This window comes from Carlito syrichta, unplaced genomic scaffold (genome assembly GCF_000164805.1).
Source record: "Carlito syrichta isolate Samal-C Ts95f unplaced genomic scaffold, Tarsius_syrichta-2.0.1 Scaffold135578, whole genome shotgun sequence".
Classification (NCBI taxonomy): domain Eukaryota; kingdom Metazoa; phylum Chordata; class Mammalia; order Primates; family Tarsiidae; genus Carlito; species Carlito syrichta.
Window position 1 is genome coordinate 142008 of NW_007079674.1, and position 19026 is coordinate 161033.

Below are 19026 nucleotides of genomic sequence, written 5' to 3' on the forward strand. Positions count from 1 at the left end.
TCAAATTGAGAGCTCTAATTTGGGAATAGTGTTATTACAGGTCATTGGGAGCCAGTTACATGCTAAATTGGGAGGCCAGTCACATGAGGAAGCAGCAAAGGCGGGTCACATGGGGGACGTTGGGGCTCTCTTACGATGAATTTGTGTTTTATTTACTACACAGGTGCTATGGGCGTATGCCATGTTGGGAAACCAAGTCACCCTGTTGACTGGTAGATGTTCCCTGTCCTGGCCCACTAGTTGTTTTAGAAATGAGCCGATTCCTGCCATCTTTGTGCTTTCTGGGGTTTTATTTAGACACTGGAATCAGTTCAGTGGTTAGTGGAGCAGACCATGTAACGACAAAGGTTCTATATTATATCTATCCTTCCCTTTCACCCTCACGCCTTACTCCAAGGGGCTTGCCTCCTTTTTCTCCAGAGTCTACGCATTTTAGGCCCCAAGGTCAAGATATTCAGGTAGCTTCTAAAATATATATGCAAAGAAGTTATGAGCTCTATTTTTTAGATTACCTTCCATTTCCTCAGCCCTGTTGCTATTAATGTCAGCTTGCAAAATAAAACCAAGATGGATCCTGCCCCTCCCCAGGCAGTTATGAACCAAGTGTTTCTTCCTACCTCAAAACTGCAGACTTTTGACATCCTTGACATCTTGGGGAGGACCAGGAACCAGGAAGGGTTGTGTGTGGTACACTGCTGATTTTTCTTGAAGCATCAAAGTCGGCTTTCTTGCTTTCCAAAGCCCTGATTAGTTAGCTGTGTTTGAGAGGAAAAAAAAGCAGCCAAAAAAGGAATTTTTAGAACTCAGTTCATTCATTTCCAGGGCAAACAAGTTGTACTCATGGTCCTAAATGGGGTACGTTACTAATTCAGTGACACAGAGTCTGCTGGTGCTTCTGAAGCATCTGGATGGGTGATGCTTGTGATCGAGGTTAGGAATAGAAGGTGTGTGGAGAGTTTCTATAACAGGCAGTCAGGTCCCTTGGACAAGGGGTCAGGACGCTCTGGCACTATTCACGGTGGCACAAGGATATTCATGAGTTGGGTCGAGTTTCTCTGTGCCTCGGTGCCCCCTAAGTACCATATTGGTTTTGGGAGGGGAGGATAAGTACTTCAGGACATGTTTGAGATGTGAGATGTTATCAGGTAAATGGAGGAAGTGTCATCAGAGCGCTAGTCAAGGCCACCTGTCCCTGAATAGGGCTGGGCTGCTCATCCCTTCTTAGGCGGGGCCCCGTGGGTGATGCCTCTGACATCACAATACCCAGCCAGATGCTCAATAATGGTGAGCTGTGCCCAGCTGACGCCAGAGGAGAGGAGAGAAGGAGGCGGATTCAGTGGAGCGGGAGGAGATGGAGCGATTTCTTATGTGATCATCCCATCAACTCACACGTTTTTCACCTGACACCTGGCTCAACTGTAATGTGCTCAGCTCCATACAACCTGGACAGCGGCTGTGTCCTCCCCCCCAAACTCAGCAAAATATTATGGTCCTCGAATCAAGGGCATTCTACTCCTTTTGCTGCCTGTCTGGTGGCTCACCGTCAGACCAGTGAGTCGACACTTCTTGGCCACACAGCTCTCCGGAGCAACCCTTTAGAGGTAATGTTCTGGCATCCAGGCCCCTCTGGGCTTCTGCAGACTCATCTCAGCCCTCCTTCTAGGAGCTGTGCAGAGCTCCAGGGGCTGTGCGGGGGTGGCTTGTGAGGGTGTGAATCTGTGGCAGAGACGCTTTAAAGCTGAAATTCTCACCTTCACTCAATTCATGAGCCAGCACAGGCTTGGCCAGACTTTGTTGATTCTTAGGGCGTTCTTAGAATCCAATCGGGCCAAATCGTGGTTTTCCTGTCTATGCTTAGAAACAGCAATCACCCCTTTTAACTGGCTAGATTGCTATGAATAGACAACTTGAGAGATGGGTCCCATCTTAGAAATATTATGACACTTCGCTTGCTTATTTATTGCTGGTTATTGTTACTTTTTTAATCCAACAGCTTCCTCCTAAAAATAGGTCCTTGTCACTCTCTGAGTGGATTCCTTCTAGCCCTTCTCCTGGTGAGAAATTATGTTCCCCAACCTGGTATTACATCAGCCTTGACCTGCTGCTCATCCAAAAGCTATAAATTAGAGGCCGTCATTTTCTTGGGTTCTCACACTTGAGCCTGAATCAGAATCACTTGGAGGGTGTGTTAAACACAGTTGCCGATTCAGCAGATCTAGGGAGGGGGTTCGAGACCTAGCATTTCTAACCATTTCCCAGGTGTGCCACCACTCCACACTCCAAGAGCTGGCGCCTGAGTCCCTAGGGGTCTCCTTGTCCCGCCCCATCCTGTAGGAGCGAGCCTGTGCAGCCCCATCCTGGTCCCTTAGATGATGGTGACTGTATGTAGCTAACAATGATGTTGTCCTCACTGTGAGCCACATGATGACCCCATGCTTTGCAGAGATTAAACAACTCAAGCATCACAACAATCTAACACAGTATCCCGTCTTCCAGATGAAGGACAGGAAGTACAGAGTGGTTAAGTCAATTGCCCATGTTCACACAGCCAAGTCAATGGAAGACACTGGCCAGACATTATGGCCATTATGTGTTCTGATTCCCTGTGATTTATTGTCTGGTTTTTAATTTCTCCCAAGACCCTTAGAGCGTTTGATACTTCTACAGTTCTTGGAAGTGCATACCTCAGAAAGGTACCCCTCCCAGACAGCTGAGCACATCTTGGGTATGTACAACCAGCATCTTAGGGTCTGAGTCTCCAGGTCATTCGGGTACTCCATATGTGCGTCGGGGACTCAATAGAGGCAAGAGGAGGGCGTGCTTAGTGGAGCAGGACCATTCCGTGGTGCAGGAAGACACTAAACACATGGCCTCATGAAGGCCAAGGGAGATGGGAAGATGCTGGGAGCGTCTGTCTGGGAAAAGAGACTGGTGTTCCCCTTCTGCTGGGGCCTCCCAGTCTCTTCACCTTTCTGCCCTGGCCCAGAGGTTTCTGTTGTTGATTCTTAGTACCCTCATCAGAGAGACAGACTCAGCAGAGGAGGAGTAGATCTGCTGTGCCATCAGCTGTGATGGAAAAGCTGGTCTATCTTTTTTGACTTGTCTGGGCTAGCAAGCCTATGTGGTCAGCACTGACCTGAACGAGGGAGTAGGAGTCACCTGAGTAGGAGGCACTGTCACTACCATCAAGCAGCCGGTGGTGTGAGGGAAGGGAAGGAGCGTCATAAAGGTGTGTAGGTCATCAAGCTCAACCATGGTTGAGAGAAGGCAGTGAGGACCAGAGTAGGGGACCTGGCGAGGGAGGTGGATTCTTAAACTATAGTATGGATGACAGAGGGAGGTGGCTGATACCTACAGCAGAGAGGATTTAATGATAAAAACAGTGATCTCGTTTAAGATGTAAACAGCCAAAGTTTAAGTCTCCACTGGTAGAGTGATCACAGATTAAGCTCTTTGTGGGTTTTTTTCCTGCCAGCTGGAGGTAGAAGCACTTTAAAAATGAGTTCTGTTCCTTTCAGTGTTGCCTCTTGGTTCTAGAAATGGAGGCCTTCTGTTTTCTCTATCCCTCTAGTCTCATTCTCTCCCCCAATTATTTGTGTTGCAGCCATTTCTGTGGTATCCAGCTTTCCCCATGGCTCTATCTGACACTGCAAACCCCACTGAAAAGGACACGTCCTAGCACCAGGCCGTGTACATTGATAGGAATCAAAAATAAATTATCAGACGGGTTAATAAGTGCATCCACCTCCCAAGGTGGCGGTATAGAGCCAGATTAAAATAAAGCAACTCAACGAGCCACTGCTGCCACCCTCAGCTTGGGACCAGTGTGGCTAGAAGTCAGCTTTGTCTTTGTCCTCACTGGGCCATGCACCCTAGACCCGGAGGAAGAGTTGAGAGAGGGCAACAAGTGGTCAGTTTCCAAACTCCCTGGACGTGGGGAGTTTGTCTCCTGCCTTCCTCCGTGGAGTCTAGAAGGTTTGTCTCCAGGAAGGAGCTGCCTTTGACCAAGTCTGTCCTCTCTGTGACTTCTCGCCACCCAGTGTTTGGGTCCGTAAACAAAGCTGAACCCTGTCCTCAGCGCTGCCACTGTGCATGTTTCTCTCCCTCTTCTTGGGTCTTTCTTCTCCCCCTGGCCTTGTCCCCTGCCTAAGCCCTCTTGCTGTTTTCATGCCCTCCTTGATTGTGTAATTCTAGACAACTTGCCTGAATCTGGAAGGATGAGGCCCTTGTCCATCGACATGATGCCAGTGGGCTCAGAGCTCTTGTCACCTTCTGTAGCATCCCTACCACATTGGCTAAAGCCAGAGACCCTCACCCTCACCTGGTCGGCCCTTCTGGTTCTGATTCAGACACTGACCCCTAGTTTTGCTTAGTCTTGCAGTGGGAGGCCCAGAAGGAGGGACGTGGTCTCAGGCATTCTCATCCCTGGTTAGAGAATGGCGTTCTTCACCACTATGCTTTCTACTTCTTCTCCTTACCCACTGACCTGAGGACCTCAGCAATTAGAAGGTAACTCCCCTTCTCAAAAACATCTGAAGATTCTGATTGCTTCAGTAGACCTACTAGTCTGAACACATACTTGATGCACAAGTAACAGGTGAAAAGAAGCTGCCTTGTACTGCTTACCTTTGCGCAAACTCCCAGAGTTGGCTCACAGTTCCAGGGGGGAAGCTGGAAGGGCATGTGCCTCTCATTCCCTCTACAAGGCCTTGCCCAGGGAGGACAGAGCGTGGGGTTGAGCCCATGCTGGGATTACCCAGCTTCATCCTTGAGTTATCTGGATCTTTCTTTCCAAAATCAACACCAGTTAATTTGTGACCATGGATTCTAATAGCCTGCCTCAACGAAACAGATCATTCTCTCTTCCACAGAATGATTTGTACATGTAAGTTCAGATTTCATACCCAAAAGAGTGATGCATACATGTCACTAGGAGCATGGCTGGCCTATGCTTGGGAATATATGTGCTGTTCCTTGGTGTTTACACAATTGTACGACACCCCACAGGGCTCTCCCATTCACACTTAGGCTGTGGATTCCCATCTCTCAAGATGAGGAGTTTTGTCTATAAGTCATTGAGCAACTTCTTCTTTCTTTTAGAACGTGACTTAACAGTCGTGACTTAACAGTGCAGTCATGTCAAGGTGCAGAATGGTTCTCTGAGGTCGAAGTGAAACTTGTCCACTCCAGCCCTTCCCAGACTTCCTCAGGTTTATAAACCTATTGTGGGAGGTGGCCGTTTTTCGGTTTGCTCCGTTGAATTGAGCACAAACCATTCTTTTCTGGTTTGACCTATTTCAAGCCCTCCAACACATCCTCTTCTGTTGGCTCTGGCCATGGCCAAGGATTTCGACCTTGGAGTTCTTTGTCAATTATCATGCAGTTGGGGCTGCATTGACCATGGTGTGCCGCCTCCGGGTATTCCTTCCTTGTGCTCCTGAACCTAAGTGTGGCTGTGCAAAAGCACGTTTTCTCTCTTGCAGAGTCTGCATGAGGATGGCCAGTTCATTCTTGTGAGACACTACTGGAGAGTTACTGTGTGGTATGTGGGGTTTCGGCAGGGATGGTCTGAGAGTGTGAGAGCAGCGTTGAAGATTAGTGAATGGGAAAGCTTCCTGCTTTTAGAACATGTTTGGCTTCCCCACTAAGGGGTTTTGGTGTCAAAAAAACTAGTTGAATGTGGTTTACAAGAATGAGTCTTGTGTTTGTCAAGAGGACACCTCTCACTTATATGATGCTTAGGAGACCCATTCCTATGAGATTTTATTAAAATGTAATCATTTAGTACGCCCAAAATTCAGACACACAGTAGTCTTAACACAACCCTACTAGCTTTGGTTTCTTTCCTTTCTCAACAGATGTATGCAAGAGTTGTATTAAATACATTTTATTCTGCTGTCTCAGCCTCTCACATCTTTCTCATGAAGATTACTTTAATCGGTGTCAGTTACAATCAGGAAAAGCATCCTTTATGCTTTTGTTTTCTATCATGTGGGGGAAATTTTCCATCTTAAACAGAATATTGAGAAAGGGGGATGGAATAACGATTTTGAAAATTGAGCTAATTATTTTATTTTCTTCTTTTATATGTTCCTTTTTTTATTTGACTTTAAAGCTAAAGGTAATCAGAATACAACAGAGTCAAATGAGAAAGAGGTGGCGGAAGGGTTTTTGGTGACAGTTGGTACCTAGTTGTGTCTGTAGGTCATCCAGTCTATCTTAAGTCTTCATTTAAAGGAAATCTCTAGGAAATGCCCAACATTTTAAAGAAATTGGAAGTCTAATAAACAGTATCAAACATAAGAAAGGCCAGGACAGATTTTATACAGCCATTAAAAAACATCACGAATAAGGAAATGTCAACACATGGGAACATGGAGACACCATCCTGCTCTCATGGAGCTTACATTCTAGTGGGGAGAGGCAGGATACGTGCGCACTGGGCAACAGGTTGTGTGGCGATGAGGGCTGCAGAGAAAAGAAACAGCAGAAGGCAGGGAATAAAGGAACACAGGGTGCAGAGTGAGGCGGGCCACGTGGACAGAGACGGCCTCGTGAGGAAGATGACACATGAACAAAGATGAAGCTGAGAGGGGCTAAAATATGGATATGCGGAAAAGGCATTCCCGGCAGAGGAGACAGTGAAGGCGAAGGCTTGGAGGCAGCTCATATTTGGTGTGTTGAGGAGCAGCACAGAAGTCAGGATGGAGTGAAAAAAGAAACAGTAAGAGGCATAGAGGCTAGCTCATAGAGGGAGTAACAGGCTGTTGTGAGGACTTTAACTTTTACTCAGAGTGAAAGACCTTAGCTCTTACTCAGTGAAGCCATTGCAATATTTGACCGGGGGAGTCATATGACCTGTCTTCAGGTTTTAAAAGATCATTCTTTTAGAACTGAGTGTTATGGCTGATAATAGACTTATGGTGAAGGGATGCGGAGTCTTGGCGAGAGGTCATCAGATTCTGGGTGTTTTGAAGTTTCAGCCCACAGGGTTTGCTGACAGGCTCAATACAGGATATGAGAGAAGGGACTCAAGGATATGTCAGAGTTTTGACCTGAGCCACTGGAAGGATGGAAAAGCTGTTTGCTGAAATCTGGAAGAACAAAGAGACAAACCTGGCAAGAGTGAGAGCAAGAGCTGGGTTCTGGATGTGTTGACTTTGAGGTCATCCGAGTTGACACGGAGATGATGCAGTTGGACGTGTGAGTCTGGAACTCGGGGATGAGATCTGGGTAGAAAGTACAGATGTGGGAGTCATCTGCACACTCACAGATCAGAGGTCAGAACTGAGGCAGGTGGACGGGGGAGCTGGCCATTTCATGTGCTCTCTAGGAATAGGCAGTCCCAGCCCTATAAAAGTTGATCATAGCCAGGAGGAGGTCAGAAGCCTGCAGGTGAATTCCTGACTTGAGCCCCTGGCTAAGATCTCAGGATTAGTTCCCAGCTGATCGCAGTTCTTCCGGATCAAAGTAGCTTTCCTGGAGCCCCCAGCCACATCAATACCCAGGGAAAACGTGACTACAGGTACAAAGTCCCCATGGAAGGGATGACCAGATCACTGTGGAGAGGTAAATGGGTCACTGTAGGTATCTGCTGGGGCCAGAGGTACCTGGTTCTTGCCCTTTGAGGATGGCCAGGTTCCTATTATCATTATTATTATTATTATTATTATTATTGAGTTGGAGTCTCACTCTGTCGCCCAGGCTGGAATGCAGTGGCACACTCACGGCCACCGCAGCCTCGACCTGCTATCTCTGGTGATCCTTCCACCACACCCTCCTAAGTAGCTGGAACTACAGGCACGTGCCACCATGCCCTATTAATTTTTTGATTTATTGTAGAGACGAGGTCTCGCCAAGTTGCCCAGGCTGGTCTTGAACCCGTGGGCTCAGGCAGTCCTCTCACCTCAGCCTCCCAAAGTCCTGGGATGACCAGGTTCCTTTCAATGACTGGCGCCTGATGGCCTTCCTGCTCTCAGAGAAGGCCAGAATGGTTATGATGGGCTATGGTGTCCACTCCTTGGTCCCTGCCTTTTCTAGTGAAATCAAGAGGCAGTAGCATTTTTATGTGATTTTTACTATGTAACACAAAGCTTGTTGTGTTAGTTAGCTATTGCTGTGTAACAAATGACCCTGAAACTTAATGACTTAATATAATAACACACATTTATCTCCCAGTTTTCTGAGGGTTGGGAATTTGGGACAGCTTTGCTGGGTACTTCTGGCTCATGGTTTCCCACAAGATTGCAGTGAAGAAATTGACTAGAGCTGGAGAAGCCACTTGCAAGGTGGCTCATTCACATGACTGGCCAGTTGGTTCTGGCTGTTAGCAGGAGGCCTGAGTTCCTCTCCACATAGGCCTCTCCCTGGGATGCCTGGGTGTCTTCATAATTGGTGTGGGTGGCTTCCCCCAGATTGAGTGAACCAAGAGAGTAAGGTGGAAGCTGCAATGCCTGTCATGACCTAATCTCGGAACGCCTCCACCATACTCTCTTCGCCACATAGACGTGCTCTAATTCAATGTGGAAGGAGAGAGAACACAGGGTGTGAATATCAGAAGACAGGGCTCAGTGGAGTCTGCCATGGAAGCCAGCAATAACCTTCCATCGCGAGAGAGTTTATATCTTCTCAATTCTTTGTGTAAGTTCAAAGCACCACTTCAGCTCTAGGGTCTCATAACTCTGTATTATCTGGGTTCCCCATCACAGCTGGTCTGTACTTGCAGAACTCCCAGATGATGGGTAGTCTTATCTGGTCACCTCAAGCTCAAGAGGACACCTTGGGAGAAACATTCAAGTGTAGACAGAACATCCTCCAAAATGAGAATCCTCCATTTGCCATGTTGGCATTTGCGATCCCCCATCCCTGATGTTTCAGGTGCCCTGGCTCAGCTCACATCCCTACCAAATGCATGGCGTGTGATGTTACCCATTTTTGAGTTGTGCAGAGTTGCACTGCACTTAGCAGCCTTTAGTACAGGATGTGTCTAGGATGGAGCTTGTAATATAAACTCTTCCAAGGAGCATCTGCCAGGTAGGACCCACCAGTGTTCCTGCCTTTGAGCACATTTCTTTCCCTGGGGACTTCTTGTGTGTGCACTTAATTCCCAGCCATTTCTTGAGTGAGCAAATTGCCTAAATGCATATGTGAGAAACCCTATTATGGTAAGTGTTATTAAACTGAAAACAAGGGTATAATATAACAGACTTAAGGGTAATTTACTAACAACTGGAGCCCTTAAACATTGATATACCATTGTGTAGTAATGATGCTAGTGTTTAAACACACTCTTTGTCACTCTGAGAATCACTGAGACCATTTCCTAATCCTCGTGGTCTTTAGTTATAGCTCTGTTCACCTTTTTTGCTACCTCTGTGTCACTGGTTTACAAATTATAAATCATTAACTTTTATCCACAGCAGACGTTCAACAAACTGTACATCTCTGTACCTTATTCAGAGAAATAATAGAGAAAATATTGAGAGAGTGTAACAGAGGTGAGTTGGTGTTACTGAGCCGTGTTGTTCTTGCATTTCAGCTTTCCTACATGGAATGATATTGTGGTAGGACATGGTAGACACTGCATCTCAGGAGTGATCAGTTAATTGAAAGTGATGAGAATTCCTGGGTCTTCCCCAGGGAAGAGAATCAAATTCAAATCTCAATAAAGATTCAGTGCTATCTGGAAGGTAGTGTGGACACCATTAGGGCCAGTGGGCAGCTGGGCAGGACCTAGCCAGCATGACCAGGTCTCCACATGTAGGGTCCGGCTTCTGTTTGAAGTGCCCTGGGGATACTCTCCAGAGAGACTGACTTGTGCTAACTAGAAAGCCTGCAGCGCTGGCTGGTGAAATTGCCATGAGGTGCCATCATTGGAGAGACCAGACATACTCAAAGTCCATGTAATCGGCACACATTCTCCCTGTCGGCCAGTGTCCCCAGGAAGCCACCTTACAATCAGAAGCCATTTGTTAAGCTGCCTTGAAAAATCCTCACAGAATCTGGAAATATCTCAAGTGTCTACAGTTACTTTATTCTCTCCCTGAAGGTATCTGAGGAACTCAATCATGGCCCAAAGGTTGTTTGAGTGAGTGGATAATCAGGACAAGGGAAGCTGAGGGAGGGGAATGCTTAGTGGCAACAGGTTGGCTTCATGGGTCCATCTCAGAATGGAAATGACTTTGCCAGAAGGACTGAATTACTCAAAGCCAAACGGCCCAAATTTCCTTTTTCCTAGAGGGCACTTGGATGGAGTATAGTTATCTTTGGCCACATAACAAATTAACCAAAACTCAGCAACTTAAAAAATAACCATGCAATCACACATAGTTTCTGTGGATCCAGAATAGGAGTGATTCTGGCTCAGGGCCCTTAAAATGTCGCTGTGGGGTGCAGTCCTCTGAAGGCCTAGATGAGCTGAGAGATCTGCTTCCAAGATGGCTCCCTCACATGCCTGGCAACTTGGTGCCAGCTGTTGGCAGAAGGCTTCCGTTCCTCACCATAAGAACCTCCCCATTGGGTTGCTTGGGTGAACTCACAACATGGCAGCTGGCTTGCCCATTGTGGGCAACTGGGGAGAGAGTGAGGTCAAGCTGCAAGCCTTTTAGAACCTAATCCTTAAAGTCACACACTATCATTTCCACTACATTCTATTTACTGAAAGAGACTCACTAAATCCAACCTGCCCTCAAAGGGAAGGAATTAGGCTCTACCTTTTAAAGGCAGGAGTGTCAAAAAATGCTGAACGTATTTTAAAACCACAATCAATATCACCAACATTGTCTCTGTAACTCATTTTTAATACATTTTTATAGCTGACAAACTCCTCGGCTGATCCATTTACTCTATTAATATATTTATATTATGTCTATAGCTATTACATATTTATACACATTTTAATATAATTATACATAATTACATAGCATAAATATTACCATATTTAGCTTATGGCCAAGCTGTTGTAGCATAATAGCCGTTATATATATCTAATAACATCTAATAATAATAATAATATCTAATTTGCCTTCCTCCATTCTGCCACCTCACTAGCAGGGGGCATGGGGTGATAACTGGCCCCATCTGTGCCTCTGTGTCCTCATGTGTAAAATAAGGCTAGTAATAGGACCTACCTCATAAGCTTCTTGGGAGGATTAAATGAGTAATTAAATGCACAGAACTTAGAAGAGTGCCTGGCGTATGGACAACAGTCAATACTGTTGACTGTCAGCAGTGGCAGCTGGAACAGTAGCAGAAATAGTTTGATCCAGTCGGTGTAGTCAGCCTCAGAAGGCAATATTACTTCCACGTTCCCGTGGTAGTAAACAAAAGCTCTAGTTGTCTTCCGGGCCACACCACATTCCTACACCATCCAAACTTTGTTCCGAGGTTGGAGGAAGAACCGTTCAGCCCTGGAGGGGACCAGGGCCAGTGGCCTCTCATTTTCCTTCCTCTTTGCTGTGTTGGTTCCTCCTCTGAATCCCAGGTTAATCCCTGGCAGAGAGCAGTTACGTGGAGATAACATGTTCAGTTTGCACTCTGAGTCCTATTTAAGTTTTGTTTTTGCTCCTGATTTTTTTTTTTAGCTGACCTTTTGCGGAAGGGTAGAATATCCAAACAGGGAAATGACCTAGCAGAAAGCTAGAGAGTGCTGCAGCCTCATGAATTTATATTAAAAGTTGTTACCAAATTTTATTTTTAAATGTACATTTTCACGGGTGTACTCGAGCTACCTCTGATTACCGTAGGGCTTGTGACATAGGTTTATCTTCCTGTCAGACCCTTTTGCTTCTTTCCAGTGCCTCTTGGGCTTAATGGATAGATTCTATCTTCGTGCTAAGCACATTCATCATTTAAAACATGCCTGGTGTTTGCTGAAGATGTATTGACGAGAAGGTTAGAACTGGAATTCACTTCATCTCCCAGAACTGCTTTAAAAGGGAGTCTATACCTAGTGGAATGCGTGAGGGTTGTCTTGTCAGGTGGCAGTTAGCTAAATATAGGGATAGGAGCCGGGGGGGGGCCTGCGAGGTCAGCCGTGCCCCTTCACCAGCCTTTCCCATCTGGACATCTCCAGCCCTGTGCTAGCCAGGTCAGTAGCCACCAGCCACATAAGGCTTGTGAGCACCACAGCTGTGGCCAGTTCAAGTTGAGGCGTGTTGTCAATGACAAAATACACTCTGGATTTTGAAGATTTAATGCCCCCAAAATAAGAAGGAAAAATGACTCATTCATTTATATCAATTACATGGTGAAATGATAATAGTCTGATGTATTGGTTAGAATGTATCATAAACATTAGTTTTCACCTTGTTCTTTTTACTCTTCTTTAATATGGCTACTGGAAAGTTCAGAATTCCATGCTTGACTCATACTGGGTCACTGCTTGACAGTGTTGCTCAAGACCATCTCGCTCTACTCTTCAAACCCCCAGGACAGGGATTCTAGAGACTTCCTTGATGACTCGGAGTCTTTTACTCTCCTGGCGGTTCATTCCCTCTCCGCCTTCTCTTATCTTCATCTCTCCTGCTTCTGTTAGGAGACTTTTACTTCAAACAGTTGCCTCTTTGGCCTCGCCTCACGAAATCCCCACTTCAAGCCAGTCGAGCATCTCTTCATAGGGGTGTAAGCACAACAAACCCCTTTTCTTTCACCTTTTGACTTTCTACCTCTGATAATTTTTAGTGGCTTCTCCTGGGTCATCTCTGTTTTCTCTATATTATTTTGAGAACTTGATATCCAAAAACACTCACGTTGCTCTAACATGGGTCTGACGGATGCAGAGACAAGTAGAAAATATTACTTCCACCGTCAAGTACTTGATCAGTCCTTCTGCTCCTTTACCTTTTAATCCGACAGCACAAGGAGGGCAGATACTCTTGACTAATGAGGCGGTTGAGGCCAGGGGAGCTAAGTAACTTATCCAAGGTCCGCCACAAATTAAGTGGCAAATCTGGGACTTGGACTTGTGCCCAGGTTTGCCTGACTCTGAAGCCTGGGCTCTTTGATGATGCACCACACTTTTCCTCACTGATAATTTTCTTTGAAAGTATTATTTCCTGTAGCCTTGACAGGCTTTCTGTGCAGGCATTTGTGGCTTATGGTCAATGGTGACTTGACTTGGTCAATAGTGGCTTGTTCTATTATGTTTGTGCCTAGTTAGAATTGTAAGGCTCTTTTGCTAAATTCTAGAAACCCCTTCCAACCCTGCAGACGTGCATGAAAGTCAGCAGATCAAATACTGTATGATTTTTACTTCTGAGTCATGTAAGAGCAGAAAATAGAATGGTGATTGCCAAGGGCTGGGGAAAGAGTGAGTAGGAATTTATTGTTTATTAATAGGGACAGAGTTTCAGTTTGGAAAGACGAGAAAGTTCTGGAGATGGGTGGTGGTGATGGCTGCACATCCGTGTGAATGTCCTTAATGCCACTGACCTACACACAAAAAATGGTTGAAATGGTCCATGTCATGTGTGTTTTACTACAATAAAAGCAGATCTTCACATAAATAAGAGTAGCCTTCTATAGTTGTGTGATCAGAGGTGCCCTAGAACTAAGTCTTGGGTCCATTGCCCATTCTAGCTTTGAGCCTACAGTCATTCTTCTAAGTCCTTTTCTTATGAGAAAGGTGAAGGCTTACTGTACTGAGCTGAGGGGAGTCCTTTCCTGAACAATGTCTCCATCTAGGAAGTTTACCAATTTCACACAAATGCCTTTGCCAAGATTTGAACCACTTTCAACAGATGTCTGAAGGAGGGAAAACTGTCTCACCCCCAAGGAAGCTGGCATGTAGACCCTCGAGTACATCTTCTTTTCTAGGAGATTTTCTTAATCTTAGTCCTCTGTCTGTCTGGGGCTGGACCTAGACTCTTCTAAGAAAGAAACAGGACTATACATTCTATTTGGTTGTACCAAAGTAGTTGTACCGTCTTGGGAGAGACAGATGAGAATTCAACCGAGTGCCCAAACATCTAAGAATGTTTGATCTGTGTTTCAGTGGAGTTCCTGGCCCTGATGACCTGAGGTCAGTAAACCAATCTGACACAAAAGCTGTTTTGAGAAAATGTAGCCAGGATACATCTGTGGACCCCCAGCCACAAGCGTTCCCTCCAAGTGTGCTGTTGAAAGGCACTGTGGGCGTATTTACTTACTTGCCATGTGTGTTCTCCTTTTCAGGAATCATTAACCAATGGCAACAGGAATCCAAGGATAAAGCAATTTCCCTCCTGCTAACTCACCTGCCTCTGCTGAAGCCGGGAAACCTCGACGCAAAAGTAGAATATATGAAGTTGCTGCCCCAAATCCTGGCTCACTCGATTGAACACAACCAGCACCTCGAGGAGAGCAGGCAGCTGCTGTCCTATGCCTTGATACACCCGGCCACCTCGTTGGAAGACCGCAGCGCGCTGGCCATGTGGCTGAATCACTTGGAGGACCGCACGGCGACCCACTTTGGTGGCCACCAGAGCCGAGGCCGCTCAGACTCTGTGGATCACGGACAGACACACTACTATCACCAAAGACAGAACTCCGACGACAAGCTCAACGGGTGGCAGAACTCTCGGGACTCTGGGATTTGCATCAATGCCTCCAACTGGCAGGATAAGAGCGTGGGGTGCGAGAACGGCCACACGCCTCTCTACTCCTCCTCTTCCGTCCCTACCACAATCAATACGATTGGAACCAGCACAAGTACAAGTAAGTCCCTAGTAGCTCTTGGACTCAGTCTGGTTTGATGACTTGCTGTGTGTGTGTTTGGCATGTCCTGCTGACCATGTCTGTTCCTCGTAGCCGTGACCCTGGGAGAGAAGGGCTGATTGGAATTGGCTGTGGGAAGGGGTTCTTTGGAGCCCATATTTGTTGCTTTTTGACTCTGGAAAGATGAAAATGCTGGGCGGGTCAAAGTGATGAATGGTCCAAATTTGGGTTACAAACAGACCAAAAATAAAGAAGTCAGAGAGAGAAGGAAACTTCTCGTTTCCACATACAGAAATGCCTTTGACCCACGTCTTTCACCCTGGGGTTTTCGGATTTGCCAAGATACATAGTTACCGTGTGACTCTAAAACTGATTCCAACACGTGGCTAACCAGCCAGCCTCATGGGCTTTGTGCATGTCTTTTTTCCTTCCTTTTTAAATTTTTCTTTTTTTTTTTTTACCTCTTTCTTTCTTTCTTTACTCTTTTTTCTTTTTTTTTTTTTTTCCTTCTTCTTTCCTTCTTTCTTTCTTTTTTTTAGTTTCACCCTGGAACATTCCCTCCCCTAGCAGTTTCTGGTTTTAATCCCCAGTTGTCAGGGGCAGGTTTGCTAACCGAGAATGCTGCTCTGTGCTGTGGCCTGGTACGAATGCTGCAACTTCCTCTCGCTCAGTCCAGCCCCTTAGAAGAGAGGTCAGGCACTGCTTTGTAGGGGAGCAGAGGACGGTCCTCTGCTCTTTCACCCGCTAAAACAAAGTCCTGATCTTCCAGCTGAGCACTGGGGTGTCTATATAAAGAAAGCCGTATGGGAAAGCAGCCTGATGTCAGTGTTCCTGGATGCTAGTTTATATGTGCTCACAAATACAGTGTCAGTGCCAAGAGAACTTTCTCGGAGGAAGGCTGTTACAATTAGACCCGATGTGCCTATCACCATGCAGGAACTCCCAACTAGATGACGTGAGAGGATTAAGAATTGGCAGTGACACCCATCTGGCCTCTGTCTCCGCTTGGGTCTTTTGGCTACTGGGCCTCTTTAAGTGGCTTTCTCAAAAACATAGGAGTGTCGAATTATCACTACATTAACTGAAACAGTACCTTAGTAGAATAACCAAGGAAATACTACAAAGATTGCATTGATGTTGCTACAACATAAGAGGGTTTTTTACGATCTTTTTTCTATTTTTATGTTTAGATGTGAGTAACTTACACATTTGGGGAATTAGGTGACTGTTGCATCATTAATTTTTTATGTCAAAGGTCTGATGGTAGTCAATATCTTTCATAGACTATAATCCAGCAAGAATGGTTTGTACCAGCCTCTGTATGATGGGGAGTGATGGCTGGGACTTTTAAAGCAGACGCATGCGAGCAGGTGCCACAGTCTCTTGGTCTGAGCTCCCTGTATCAGTGACAAAATCTAGTAATTGTTACAAAATGCTTGAGAGCTGGAAGGGATGTGAGCTCCAAGCTGCCTGCCTTCTCAAAACTTGATCTTTCATATTTCAAAGGGTTGAGTTTTATGTCATTTATCTTGAAATTAGACTCGGCTCATCATATGTTTCTGTCTGCTGATGTATACATTCAGGATTGAGTCTTGACAAGATGCAGTACCTTTGAGAAGGTCATCAGGTTGTAGTCAGTAGGCATTTATTTCTGGCTGTGGCCACACAGCCCCACAGAGGGGAGTGAATCTGCAGATGACCGCCGTGGCCCTCCCAACCTTTGAATCCCTGTGTCATACTTGGGCTGAGAGGGACTTGGAGATTTAGCCAAATGATTAGATTACATCTCCCTGGAAAAAGAAAGGTATTAGGGCCCTCTTCTTGATCATCAACGAAGAAGATTAAAAAGCTCAGATCTCCCCTCCAGAAAGTTTCATTCAAGCACATAGGCCATATCAACACTTGTATTTCAACACTCTCTCTTTAACAAAATGTTAATGTCTTGGCTGCACTCCTTTGCGTTGTCTATGGTGGTTCAGTTGTGTTCATCAAGACCGCAAACCTTTGGGTCCTTCCTTCACTCGTGCCTCTATCAGATTAAGTACCGAGCACCTGGGAGACAGCCTGACTGTGGGAAGGACAAGGACTTTGGTGTCAGTGCCCTCCTGGGTCCAAATCCCAGACCTGCAATTTGCTCACTACAAGTTGGCCAACTTATTTCACCTCTGTGATCAAGGTCCCCACTTGTAAAATGGGAACATTCACAATACCTACCTTTGAGGATTGTGGAGAAGGTAAACGAGATTATGGAAATGCTCAGCCCTGGCCCCAGCAGAAACAGTAAGCACACAATAGATGTCTGCTACATGAGTGGATCAAAGGAGCCAGGAAAGACAGTGAGGAGTGAGGTGCTAACACCAATATCCAGGGTTTGTGCCCTCATTTTCAGTTCTGATGGTCATCTGCTAATAAGCGCTTCTCCATGAGCCCAGGGCCATACAGAATAGTCTAGAGGGCCTTGACTATGAATTTTCGCCATTCCACTGCAGTAGAAATTGGGTTAGACATAAGGCTGCTTCTGCTGCACTGAAGTACTACATTTCTTACCTCTTTCAAAGTGGAATAAAAAATATTTGCACAAAACAAGATGATTATAAAAACCAGAATCAATTAATGCTATACATATTCTTCTCTCTCTCTCCCCCTCCCTCTCCCTACCCCCCTATCTTTTTTTGAGTCAGGGTCTCACTCTGTTATCCAGGCTGAATGCAGTGGCATGATCATGGCTCACAGCAGCCTCAAACTCCTGGGTTCAGGTGATCCTTCTGCCTCAGCCTCCTGAGTGACTGGGACTACGGGTGTGTGCCATCATGCCTGACTAATTTAAAAACAATTTTTTTTTTAATAGTTGAGGTCTCGCTATGTTGCCCAGGGTGGTCTCAAACGCCTCGGCTCAAGCATTCCTCCCACTTGGACTCTCCCCAAGTCCTGGGATTACAGGTGTGAGCCACTGCACCTAGAATATTGTCAAATGTTCAGCCACGTCATTGACAGTTAATGAAGGGTAACTAGAAAGCCACCCCCTTACAGCTTTTCTTTTTTGTTTCTAACCTGGGTTTATTCCAGTGATATTTTATTCCTTTGGTCATTGTCCCTTCCACAAATGCCTTAGCATTTGTGGCTTTCTCCCTGTGTAGATTCCAAATCATCCAACTGCCCTGCAAACACTTCCTCTCCACCTACTATGTACCTAACACTGCATTTCAGTCTTCAAGAAATATAGAAAGCTTAAAACAGTGTTTTCACTTTCAGGGAGCCTATCATATCATTGGAGAGAGAAGGTCTATCAGTCAGTCTTACAATTAAAAATTGAATATCCTTTCTGCCACTTATTACCCTCAAAAAATTTCACGTAACAGTTCATGAGTTATATGAAAGTGCAGTAAAATGATACTCTAAGAGCTGCCCTGAGGCATGTGAGGATTAAGCATCAGTTGATTGGGGGTATAGACCAGATATCCTGGTGAATGGCAGGTCAAGAAAGCCCTGTGGAATAAAAGGGAAGTGAGCTGGGATGGAGGGGGAAGGAGGACTGGGGGTCCCTCAGGGTAGGAATATGCATGGGGGTCAGAGTATGTGGGTGAGACGAGAGGAAAGGGAGGAAGGAGAGGCTCGCACAGGGGAGGATACTGAGGAGGGTGGTAAAGTGGGCACAGGAAGGGATCTGAGAGCCCTGAGGGGCCGAGCATTTACACCACAGGCATGGGGACGGCCTGAGCAGCGCTGCATAGGGCATAGGCATCCGTGGGCAAACCAGACGCGTAGCAAGTGACGAGTGCAGAGTCTACAAGTTTCAAACACTCAGATGTTAAGTAACCAAATAAAAGTAATAAAAGTTTAAAAGCTCATGCCTGTAATCCCAGTATTTTGTGAGGCCGAGGTGGGAGCATTGCTGGATCCCAGGAGTTCAAGACCGCCTAGGCAACAGAGTGAAATTTCATCTCTACAAAAAGTTAAAAAATTAGCATGGTGGTATGCGCCTGTAGTCTCAGCTACTCAGAAGGCTGAGGCCAAAGGATCACCTGAGCCCGGGAGGTTGAGGTTGAACTGTGATCGCACCACCACACTCCATCCTGAGTGACAGTGAGACTCCAACACAAATAATAATAATAATAAGAAGAAGAATCATTAGATAGGAGGCAGGTAAGATGGAATTATTAGAATTAGGTTCAGTATTGACTTGGACATGTATGATTGATTGACTTATTCATTCACTTAGAAAATGTTTATTGAGCACCTATTATATGCCTTGCCTCCTCGAGGCACTTGGGATGCATCAGTGGGTAAGACAAAGTCGCCTTTCTTCATGGAGCTGGCAGTCCAGTAAATACA

The 19026-nt window shown here is 45.8% G+C and overlaps 1 protein-coding gene across 1 annotated transcript in view; it reads left to right on the forward strand.

Annotated features, from left to right (window-relative positions):
• Window positions 1-1307: 1307 nt before the first annotated feature.
• SAMD4A (sterile alpha motif domain containing 4A) overlaps window positions 1308-19026 on the forward strand; it is a 106728-nt gene continuing 89009 nt past the window's right edge. Inside the window, exons 1-2 of the mRNA XM_008049401.2 lie at window positions 1308-1551; window positions 14173-14694. Of these exons, the coding sequence (XP_008047592.2) occupies window positions 1422-1551; window positions 14173-14694 (652 nt within the window). The 5' untranslated portion in view covers window positions 1308-1421. The remainder of the gene's footprint in view (window positions 1552-14172; window positions 14695-19026) is intronic.